This window comes from Ixodes scapularis, unplaced genomic scaffold, assembly GCF_016920785.2.
Source record: "Ixodes scapularis isolate PalLabHiFi unplaced genomic scaffold, ASM1692078v2 PGA_scaffold1__304_contigs__length_218370807, whole genome shotgun sequence".
Taxonomy (NCBI): domain Eukaryota; kingdom Metazoa; phylum Arthropoda; class Arachnida; order Ixodida; family Ixodidae; genus Ixodes; species Ixodes scapularis.
In genome coordinates this window covers 21,205,027-21,217,059 of record NW_024609846.1, presented here as the reverse complement: position 1 = coordinate 21,217,059, position 12,033 = coordinate 21,205,027, and the positions used below count along the sequence as shown (strand labels likewise).

The 12,033-nt window shown below is 45.7% G+C and overlaps 1 protein-coding gene and 1 non-coding gene across 2 annotated transcripts in view; one reads left to right on the top strand and one right to left on the bottom strand.

The window, feature by feature from the left end:
- LOC121045842 overlaps window positions 1-11,471 on the top strand; it is a 40,015-nt gene extending 28,544 nt beyond the window's left edge. The window contains exons 8-9 of the mRNA XM_042290095.1: window positions 802-1,007; window positions 11,228-11,471. Of these exons, the coding sequence (XP_042146029.1) occupies window positions 802-1,007; window positions 11,228-11,471 (450 nt within the window). The remainder of the gene's footprint in view (window positions 1-801; window positions 1,008-11,227) is intronic.
- Trnat-ugu lies at window positions 10,698-10,770 on the bottom strand. Its single transcript has one exon. It is a non-coding gene; the product is annotated as a tRNA-Thr (tRNA).
- Window positions 11,472-12,033: the final 562 nt, after the last annotated feature.

The following is a 12,033-nucleotide window of genomic DNA, read 5'->3' as shown; positions in this document are numbered from 1 at the left end:
ACTTTTTTAGAGCAGTCTCTATGGCAGTTTCCCAACTGAGTGGTTCTAGTAACGTTTGCTTCACTTTAAAGGCCCTTATAACTTCGAGTTTGTTTCCCATATAATAATGGGAATACTATGTAGTTATAGCCTCTGGATTTGAGACGAAGTGGTGTTAGAAGAGCACAAATGCAGATGCAAGTCACGTCGCTTCAACTGGAGCCCCTGAGAAGAGTAGACATTAGACATCTGTGACAAAGTGAATCACGTCCTTGAGCATCTATGGACATACGTTTTGTTCAATGCGCGACAAGTCTGGCGCGAACGGGACTTCAGCGGTTTTTCGCATTTTACTTGTAAAGGTGTCAAGCGAGCATCACAATTTACCACCTCGGTGTAATGCCCAAGCTGAGTGCTTTTCGCAACTATAGTAATTTTGATGACACTCCTTCCGTACGGAAAGGGGAGAAGGGGGGGGGGGGGGGGGGCGGCGGTGGCCAGTTTTCGCTAACAGTGTCGCGGGGTGTGTGCGCGTATATCCATTCTCTTAAAGCTAAAACTGCATTTCTTTAAATTTGTGTGTCGACGAGTACAAAGATCACTAATCGAATCTCTTGTTAGCATTTAAAATTTGTCATCCTGCAGTAGCTGTGTGTTTGCGTTGGCGATCATCGTCAGTGTTCTTATTTGTTCAAAGCTTCAGTGAGACACAGAATAGACGTCGATATTTCCCGCCCAAAGCTCGTATACTAACAAGGCATGTTGTAGATGTGGTGATGCTTGAAAGTGACTCTCGATCTACTTCGGAACTTGTACTTCTAGGCACGTGGCGATGGTTTCAACACAATGCTTGAACACCCCAACTGCGCAGCGCCATGCAAGAAGCCTTTTCACAGCTTGATGCCAGTGTTGGTCACAGACAGCTCCTCAGGAAAACTGTTGTCTCTAGTTGGTACAGTGGGAGGGAGTGCACAACCACAAGCAATCCTGCAGGTAACTACTCTGCTTAACAGTGAGCCCAATTCAAGGTACACTGAATTAGTACAATGTTGCTTCACTGGATGCCCGTTTGAGAAGCTGATGAAAATCTGGGAAATCATGTACCAGCTTCGACACAGGTGGTTACACCTTCACGAGGGGAGTGGACTTCATGACACATTTTGTAGGGATAAAGTTTTAGAAGTCAATATTGTTTTTAAACAAAACTCCACAAAACGATTTAGGCTCTGAGAATTATATTGAGAAACACATTGGTTTCTATCTCATGATCTCGCCACAAACAAATTTGTGGTGCTATTGCTAACATCGAAAACATGTTAACTAAAATCTATGCCTCTCTTGTCTAAGTTGCTTAAATTACCGCTGGTGAAAATATTAAATTACAGATGTTTTACGAAGACAGTTTAATCTTTAAGATTACTCAACCCCCCAGCCGTTACCATCAGGTTTCTTTTGATCAAACCATCGCCCACCAGCACCGTTTTTTTGTTCGCCAACTTGGACACTGCAATGAACTCTTTTTTCTTGCTTTATATTTTTATGTATATTTGCGTTTATAAAGTATTGTCATTATTAAGCTGAATTTTAAAGCCAACACATCGCAGGTCAACGATCAATGGCGTTGGTAAATCTGCGTAGCAGACTCGGGCGATCTCCATCCGCCCCTTGCATTTGAAAAAGTTGCACTAAAAAAAACAAACAAAAAAAACAACAGAAAAAAAAAATTGTCTTAGAACCGCATACGTTCTAGAAGCCCGGCTAAAATCACTTCTAATGCGCTCCAAACTATTAGTGCCGTGTAAGCTAACCCCAGGTTTCACCAATTAACCATCAGCTTTGCTTCTTTAACAACTAACAGCTTCAGAACGATGCGATGTTCAGAACAGCCGACGCGCTGCGTTTCTTCAACTGTCAGTGACTATAGCCCCTTTTATTTGCAAACGCGATAAAAAAATAATGAACAAAGCTCACCTTCACACCGCTGGCTGAAACGTCGATGAAACGCCTGACCGCCGATTCTCCAGGTCAACGCCACAGCAACCATAAAGCGCAACATATCGGTTCAAATGTTTGCCATATCTCGTAAACTGACTTGCCTCCTCCAAGACGCTGAATCATACAGACTAAGGCCCTCGCTTAATCTCCAACTTTGTTGTCTGTGTTGCATTTATGCTTTGTAACACTGGTGACTTCTCAAACGCGGCGAGCTTGCAAAGGCGAAGAGACCGGAAGTCGCATGGGACGAATGCAGCGGCTGATGTTTGTGAACCTTAAAAGGGCCTAGAGTTACTGAGACTTCAATTTGTCAGGACAAGCTGAACTTAAAGAAGAGCTGAAGAGGTTCTTAAAACAAATGAGTTAGGGTTGACTTTTAGCGTATTTTTATCCCGTAAATCTGAACATCACGTGCGTTTTTTTCCGCAGATGTAACTAAACTGGAGAGAACCGCCGATGGACAAGGACCAAGTGAAGGAGGTAACGGCGACACAGAGCGCTTCGTTACCTCCGTCACAATGTTCCAGTCCTTCAACGCTTCTATCCAGTCATGAACCAACTAACCCAACAAACCATTTTGATATAACTAAACCCGAGAAACGACGAAAAATCTCCGACCAGTCGTTACGTCATAAAGGATCCTTCTCCCACCAAGCGCGTGTCGCTCGTGTGGGCAGCGGGTGCAATTGCAAGCTTGCCAGGTATATTTCCCCCGCACTGACACCAGTCGTGACGTCTTTTTCTGACATTTCTGAAAATAGAAAAAGTGCGCGTGCATAGCTTTGATAGGCGCTCAAGATGCGCGGGATCGGAGATTCCGTGGAAGACTCCTTTTATGACGTCACGCTCCGGGAGGGAGGGGCTTCATCGGTACTTTGAAAATGATTTTCGCAGACTCCGTGCACCGAATTGAAAAATGATCTCAGTATTCGTGAACCTGTATTAAGTGTTTTTACTCAGGTACAGAACCGCTTCGTTTCCCTTCAAATAATCCGAAAAGGGCCTCCAGTTGATTTGTCCAGGAAGCATCTAACATTGATTTCACTCTAAGCCTTGGAATCGGTTGGGGATGATAATCAGTTTGCTGCATTCAATTTATCTGCACCTCCTGGACCGGTACAGAAAAATGTAGGACAGTGTACTTCCGGTATGTCTATTGAGATACGACCGGAAGTGCATTGCCCTACACTTTTCTGCGCAGGTGCAGGAGGTGGAGGTAAATCGATCGAAGTTACACTCAGCCCAAAGAAACAACCTTTGCAATCTGTTGTGCGCCTCTGCAACTCCGGCTGCACGCCCGCACTCTTTTTCAAAAATGAAAATTATTAAGTAGTTTGTGAAGCACTATACTTAATGACAACCTAAGAAGGGCGTAGCTTAATGAAGTTATTATGTTTGCTCTTCTTGGTTCGCAATTCTTTTTCTGGCGTTCGCTAATGCATCAATCTTCGTGGTCGCTACAATAGAACTCTCAAGATTCGCCACGCCCAGAGGTTTTTAAGCTGTCAATGATAGTAGTCCCCACGACAGAACATATTAATTAGCCGAAAAGGTAGTACGTTACAACGGAAATGGTTCGTCTTTCAGGTTTTATTGAACATGGTCGAGCACGGTCTAAACCCCCAAGAGGCGATTGACAAACCCCGTCTCAGAATTGGATGGAGCCGCACCTTTCACCCGGAGTGAGTATTATGGCCATCATTTCCTGGCCTGATGGCTTCACATTTTCTGCAGTAATTAATAGACCTATTCCACATATAAAAATCAGAACTGGTCCTTTGTGTCGTTGGCCCTTTTCGCACATCGGCATCCGATGCGTGACTCTGGTTTCCCTGTTCAGCGGTTTCGGCAGCCCGTCTCCTCCATTCACGATCCGTCTTCCGCTGCCACTTGGTGCACACTCCATTTTGTAGGCCAAACCAAGGCATACGCGCTGCGCACACCTGCAAGTTTAGGCTCGTTCCGGCATCCGCACGCACATTGGCTTCCGCCCCGTGACGTCACATACCTCTCGCCTTTATCGTTCACTATTCTCCTCCTCTCTACGCGGCGCGCTTCCCTTTCCACCGTTTTGTCTACAGACGGACGACATCAGATTTTCCTGCCATGCAGGCACTTATGCTAAAGCAATAAAAAAAGGTATAGATTAAGAAACGTTTCCATGCTATTGCCTAGAGAAACGGACATGTTTCTAAGACAATTCGCGTGCCTATCAATCATCAACGACTCTCACTAAGCGTTTGCAAGAATCCCCTTCCCTGTGGAGCACCTCACTACTTTCCCAGCCAACGACACAATTGCAACAGGAAGAGAGATGACTCCTTAATTCTCAACCCTCGGATTGGTTTTTCATCGCTCGTTGTCTTCTAGGTGACTTAATTACATGTTAATTGCGCATAAACAAGCGCTGAAGGACAAGTCTGATTGTTAAGAATTAGTGAATTATCTCTTCCGGAAGCAATTGTGTTGTTTCAGTTGATGATTGATAGTCGCGCGAATTGTTTTAGCAACATCTCCGTTTATCCAGGCAATAACATGAAAACGTTTCTTTATAAAAAAAATATTTTGTTTTCTTCTGCTAGCTGTTGCTTGACCAAAATGTTTTGTTGCTTAGTGGTCGTTCGGTTGTTCCCCTTGACTATGTTATCGGTTGTCCTTGTCCCTACCAAGCTGCAATATACCACCTATTTGTTGCGGAATCTGGTTGGGAGTTGATGTGTACCCACTTTGGGCACATGTATCCTGCTTGAGTACGATTGACGTCCTCGTTGTCTCCCGTGTCTTATTTTGATCTGTTCCGGTTTTTTTCCTCAGCTGTGTTTGAAGATTCGCGTTGTCTTCTCTCTACCGGCACCGCACTATAGATATTTCAAACTAAATATTGGCATTATTAAGTTCTGTTTATGCAATTTTGATTCGGGGACTAAATAAAAGCTGGTGCATAAAAAATGCAATTAACTGGGCAATTTCGTTTTGCTTCTAAATTCAAAACAAATAATGGGGTACGAGTGTTAAGGGAGTAGGAGTTAATCCTGCCCTAAAACGGCGTCTGATCGGTCGGCTGTAATTACGAAACTTTTAATTTGTCAGCGATAGCTGAAGAAACGCCCGGTGTGACTCATCATTGAGATTGTGACAAATTCTCTTCGGCATTTGTCGCAATCTCACTGGCTACGCCGTGATAATAAGATGCTCGCCACGCCCTGCACTTCTTTGCTGGTCGGAGACCATGTAGTGTACTAATGTCAACGTATGGTTTGTAGGGATCATTAACGCAAGACCACATTGGTCTCTCCACATCAAATTTGGCGGCAGTGAGAAATAGGCTCATGATGACTGCGTCCACGCATCTTTTCAAAACCAGAAATTCAACGCACTACGTCCATGGCGCTTTTGAAGAACTTTAGATACTTCAGAGACGAAAAAAAGTGTTCTTGAGAAAATTTAATTTGGTTGCTCGTTTTGCTGCGCTCGTTTATTTTGTCTATGCTATTATTTTCAGCGTACCGGAGCTCTGCCAACTCCCGCTAGATAAGGAGGCCTTAGTGTTGAATTTTCCTACGTTACGAAACAAGGTAGAGTTCACGGATTGGACAGGAGTGGCGTGTCAGCGTCCGTGTCGAACTCGTGTTCACTCGGCGAGGACACAAATCCTAGCCGATAGCTGACGTTGCTCTCGTGTCCAATCTGTGCGGTGCCTTTCTTTAGGGAGGCAGGAAAATTTAGCTCTGAGGCTTTTTAACTTACACTAGGCGTCAACCATATCGTGTTTCATTGCCAAAGTGAGCGTAACGTCCACAGCGCTGCTCACCCGCGCTCCTGAAAAAGTACATGGTTTCATTTTTCGTATCATTCTCACGCGCGCGCGCAACTATACTGTGTGTCACCTTAAAGAGACACTGACACCTCCACAATTTTTTAATTGTTTATTAGGCTATTTAATATGGTTCCAGAGGACTACCCAATCGATATTTTGCTACTGAGTCACGTATATTTTTAATAAAGCCAAGAAACGCAACTCGTCGAAACCGAAACCGAAACTTGTGCACGGAGGTCGGAGAAATATGGAGGAGAGTCTGTCGGAAATCAGAAGGCTACCAAATACTTTACTAGGGGGAATAGCCCCGGTGCGGACAGGTTTTTTTGAGCTTGGCGAGAGCCATCTCTCGTCGGGGAGGTCTCAGCTATCGGGTGGACCAAACTCATTGTTGCAAAAATGCTCGAGACACATGCCGCGCGCCACTTCTAGGAAGAACATGGCGTCTAAAATCTAGCTCTGTGCTCCGCCAAATTACAGTGTTCTAGAGGTAGCCAAATACTTTGCTGGGTTGCACGTTCCCAAGGGTTGCACATTGCGCGTTGCACGTGCCTCGTGCATCAACGCAGCTTGCGCTACTTTTGAAACATGAAGGGGCTTTAGGTGGAATCGGAAACGACACCGCCGCGGCCGCCGCGAACATCCACGTGCACATGCGCGTGGACTGACGCGGACCTCCCCTCCGTCAGGGTTGGATTCGGCGCTGTAGGCGTTCTGTTTAATGCAAATGGCTATTTATAATAGCCATTAAATAAAAAATAAAAAATGAGCGGAGTGGAATGTATTTCCCCTAGTAAAGTACATGAGGCTACCCCCAAACACGCTTTTTCTCCTCCTCTGTTTTTTTTTTTTGTTGTTTTTTTGCACGCAGCAGACGACATTGCAGCGTTGCGGGTACTGTTGGCCGTGCAATTGATTTGCAGGGATGGAACTGCTGCTCCAATTGCGCTATTGTGCGCCTAATGACGTTTCGTGCGCCACACTGATACAAAATAATAAATTAGAACGAAATTGCGCCAAGGTGCGCCCAAACTGAAATTATAAACCAGCCTGGTCGAAAGTAGCCGGCTCGCAGTTTTTGTTGACAACTTCGACATCGAAACTTCCGGCCCAAAGGAGCGCTGGTGGCAACATTACTAAAACACTCCGTTGGGAAACTGCCATAGAGACTGCTCCGAAAAGGTGGCCCCGATCTGTCCTCGAGAACCGAGCTAATGGCGAACACAACGCCGCCTTACTCCCGCAGCGGCCACTCGAGGAACTGCACGTGACTTCTATTTTGACTTTATTCGGCCATTCTGGCGCCGAAACAGATACAGCGGAAGAGGTTACACGGGTACCATCCCCCTCTCCCCAGCGGACGCGCCGCGACTTACTACCGAAGTTAGAATGCACCTTGGTCGGGACGCGCTACCTGAGAGCACCGCTGAGGCATGGTTGTATAAAACAATATTAATTGTGCCGCAAACCGTACAAACTAAAGATTTTAAAAACATCACGCGCCCATCATTTTGTACTAAACTCCAATACATTTTATACAAAAAGAGTCTTTTCCGTTTGTTTTTACGCAAAAACATGCTTTCTAAAAGCTCAAAGTGACCACAGTACAGACAAATGATAAAGAGCGGCGCTGTTGTCGTATTTAGCTCGGTCTCGGTGGACGCCAGCGAGCCAAGTTTCGACGTCGAGTTTCCCAACTGAGTGTTTTAGTAACGTTGGCAACTGATTGTTTTAGTAACGTTGCCACCAGCCAAAGTTTTACTAAAACACTCAGTTCGGAAACTCGCCGTCGAAACTTGGGTCGCTGGCGCCCACCGAGACCGAGCTAAATACGACAACAGCGCCACTTTTTATCATTTGTCTGTACTGTGGTCACCTCGAGCTTTTACAAAGCATGTTTTTTGCGTAAAAACAAACGGAAAAGACTCTTTTTGTATAAAATTTATTGGAGTTTAGTACAAAATGATGGGCGCGTGATGTTTTTTAAAATCTTTAGTTTGCAAGGTTTTACGGCACAATTAATATTATTTTATACAACCATGCCTCAGCGGTGCTTTCAGGTAGCGCGTCCCGACCTAGGCTGATTTTAACTTCGGTAGTAAAACGCGGCGCGTCCGCTGGGGAGATTGAGGTGGGCACCTCTGTAACCTTCTTCACCGTATCTGTTTTGGCGCCGAAATGGTCGATAAAAGCCAAAATAGAGTGGCCGCTGCGGGAGGTATGGCGGCGTTGTGTTCGCCATTAGCTCGGTTCTCGAGGACAGATCGGGACCACTTTTTGAGAGCAGTCTCTATGGCAGTTTCCCAACTGAGTTGTTTAGTAACGTTGGCTGGTGGATTCGAATCCGAAGCTCTGTATCCAAATGTCGCTGCCATGGTTATTACTTTGTTTCAGCCAACGTTACCTTACTAGATTACCTCAGTTGTGGAACTCCCGCGGGAAAGGGTACCCCCCTCACCCACTTCAATCCGCCTGCCGTCGTTCGAAGTGCCATCAAGATTTTCGTTTCATAAGTGTGCGTTCCATAAAGCAGAGCTGAAATTCCATCTAGACGCCGTGCTTCGAATCGCACGTATCCCATAGAATAATACACTGCAGTTACCAAAGCAGCCGTCCGGCGCGTCGAGCGACGGCAGGCGAGTCGTGGTGAGTGAGGGGGTTACTGCTCGTGCATGCAGCGTCTATGAGCAGTTCCGTAACTGAGCTAATCTAGTACCCTTGGTTTCAGCTTATAACAAGTTGTTACAGCATCCCTCATTGAGATGATTCTGCTGCCAGACGACTTTGAAGCCATTCGCTGTCCCTCTGCCTCGTCTAAGTGATGCTACAAGAGCGAGCACGGGACTTTAAGCGTCCCTGCCAAGAACGCGCGCTCGTGCAGTGCAAGCACTGTTCAAGGCTATGCTGGCGCTTGTAGCATCGGCTGCGTCTGGGCATAATTAGTTGAGGCAAAGTATGATTGCCATTGCTGTGTGCTTTTCTGGAATCCTGGAGTCACTTCATGTGAAGAGAGGAGCAAACAGCACCACCGTATTGAGATAAATTAAAAATGTGTTTATGTGCGCCTCCCCCTTGGCTGTACTTGCGTGACTATAGACGTTTCCACTGTTTACAAAAATCACAGTCCACACGTGCAAACTCACAGTCCAACCAGCGCTCGCTCGCAATTGCGGCCAGTCAGAAACTGTGCGTACACAACACACAAACACAGCCATGAACGCGCACCAATACGCTTTTATGGAAAGGTGTATTGCGAGCTCGCAGCCCCTGCTGGCCCACCCCGCGGCCCCGCGCAGAAAACTTGGAAGTATAACGAAGGTGAGCGAGCGGTGAGGCCTATGACGGAGCAAGGTACGAGCTGGAAGCTGTTTCTGTTTGTTGATATTTACCTCTTTGGAAGTCAGTTCCATCACGCGTGACACTGTCGTAGAGTTTTGCTTAACATGTTTTGTGTAATTTCCACGTAATTTTGTGAAAAGTGTTTTAAACAAAATGTTAATTGAAACTGCCGTTAAGTTAATATGAAGTTATCTGAATGCCATAGTTCCTTGAGTTTTGAGAACCAGGTGACATTTAGCCTCTATTTGAACGTACTTAAAACTCGTATGCTGCTCCCAACTTCCTCCAGGGCCTCGTTTTTGCTGTTCCCAGCCAACTCCAAGCAATAGTTTTTTTCTTCTCCCAAGACCGCTCCAAAGCTGCTTTGCCAAGTTCCATCCCTGCCCAGCACGCGAGTCTCACATTACGCGATGCGACGCCATGTAGAGAATTACTCAGTGAACGCACAGAGTGCTTCCGGTTTTCTGTGCAACTCTTTTTTTTTTTTCAATCAACGCATTTGCAGATTTTAATAGCCACGAAAAATGTGTTTCATCTTTCTTTCTATTTTCGATATTGAGCGTGTGCCTTCAATGACCCACGACTTTGATAAAATTTGGTGGTCGTGTCTAAACCTTAGAAAACGGCTCGTGACCACAGAAGAGAAAGTGAGCGTGACTCAAACCGGCGAGTTTTCGATTGGCGGTATTGGAGCGTAAAGAAACCGAATTTCGAGCCACCAATTGTATTCTGGGTAGTTGGGCTCTCATATGCCATGTACAACTAAAAATCTCGACGACCATACGTACCCTGTCAGTGTCCCTTTAAGTCCTGGCGTAATCGACGCTACGAGCAGAGGAAATCAATCAGAGAGCGTTAAAACCTCACCATCATTGTGTTTGTCATGTTTCTATACGTGTTCGATCTTCGTTGAACCAATCCTAAACGTCAAAGGCCCGGAGAAAATACAGTAAGGGTTAGGGCGAGCTCGTGAATATTCACCACGTCGAATTAAGCTAAGCATGCAGTAGAAAAGAACCATCAAAACGTAGAAGGGACAGAAAAACGTCTGAAGGCCGGACCCTCCTCCGTCGTCCTGTCTACTTTTAGACGTCGTCCTGCCAATTTTCTGCCCGTCCTATGTTTTGCCATGTCTCAGGTTAATTCAACATGGTAAAAATGGCCCAGTGACTCGCTCTTTTCACGCCGATTGATTGCTTCCGTAAAATCGTAGCATCGGCTGCGTTTGGACGTAAGCTGTAACCAAGTAAAGCATTGACAAAGCTGGAGTACCGTGGAGGGGAGGCTACGCTAGCCTTGGTGACGTAGCATAAAATAGTTTACGCCGAGAATTTTTTTTTTTTTTTTAGTGTGGGAGCACTATCTCCAGGCAAGCCTTAACAATGTAGCCCGAAGGAGATAATGCCGATTTAAAGAAGGTTATAATTCTAATGCAATTAAATGCGAAGGTGCAAGCGAGCTGGACAAGAATGACGAAAGTAATCCATGGAGAAGGGGAACAAGAGAGACAAAGGACAAACATTAACTCCAAACACAGCTAGGTGACTGGTGAGCGACCGAAAAAATCCGCCTGGTCCGGGTATCGAACCCGGGACCTCTCCATTACAAGTGGAGCGCTCTACCAACTGAGCCAACCAGGGGTTAGACGCCAGTAGAGCAAACGGGTTTTATCAGCCGCCACCATGTTTGTCCTTTGTCCCTCTTGTTCCCCTTCTCCAGGGATTACTTTCGTCATTAAAGAAGGTTATTATTAAAATGCAAGTAAATGAAAGGGTGCAAGTGGGCTGGACAAGAATGACGGAAACCTAATTGTGTTTGTCTTTTTGTCCCTCGTATTTCTCTCTCCGTGGATTATTTTCGTTAAGGAAGGTATTTACCTTTTACACGTTTCTTTTATAGACCTGTATAGGATTCTATGCTAAGTAGTGCCCAGGTCCAAAAGTGTAAATTGTGTCGTCTTGAGATTGCACCCTACTGTCATTCTCTAATGAGCCAGATTAAATAATCTGGATGTAAGGTACATGTTATGCCCAATCGTACAAGTACCTATCCTCCCAACGCGCTTCCGTACATTAATCCCCCTTCTTTTCGTTTCAGTGACCCACTCACGGTGGAAGACGACGTCGACGCTGAATTAATCGAGGGCCTGAAGGAAAGAGGCCACGCCTTCAAGCAGGTCGTCAGCGGCATCGATAGATCGGACATGGGCCACGTCCACGTCATCTCCAGGGGCAGGTGGTGGGACCCAGAGACGCGCGGATCAGATGGCCACGGGACTGAGGATGGCGTTCTCTGGTGCGGCGCGGATCAAAGATGTGGCGGTGTCGCCATGGCTTACTGAGAGAAAACCGGACACAGTGCCCCCGAAAGGATGCATAAAACTTTGGTTTCTGTTTATACTTAAGCTAGTTTGAAATCGACATAAACTCTACGGGATTAGAAAGTATGAAACAGTTATCAGTGTCTTATTACATAAATATTGAATTAAAAGAATAAGAGGGCGGAATCTTTTTGCTTTGTTTTATTTCGACAATTCTTGTTTTTGTCAGCAGATGATTGGTTAGAACTTTTCAAGGCATTGGGTCTCGTTCAATGTAATTTTATTGCAAAAGCTTAAGCAGTGGCAGCTTGAGAAACTGAGGGCTGACGAGTTCCAAGCAGCTTCTTATCGTTCCGCAACTAATGTGACTATATAATTTTGGGAAGTAAGAATTGGGCAAGATGATTGGTACGCTCATGGGGCTTCCCAAGCGTGTGGGTTGGATTTTCTGCAGATTGACCGGCCGTTGATGAAGTTACTACAGAAGACACGACAACCAGAATCTCGGCAAACCGCAGCGTTCTACAACTGTGACGTCACGATGTGAAGGCCAAAGGAACCGCATAGATATGTGCGTTTGAAA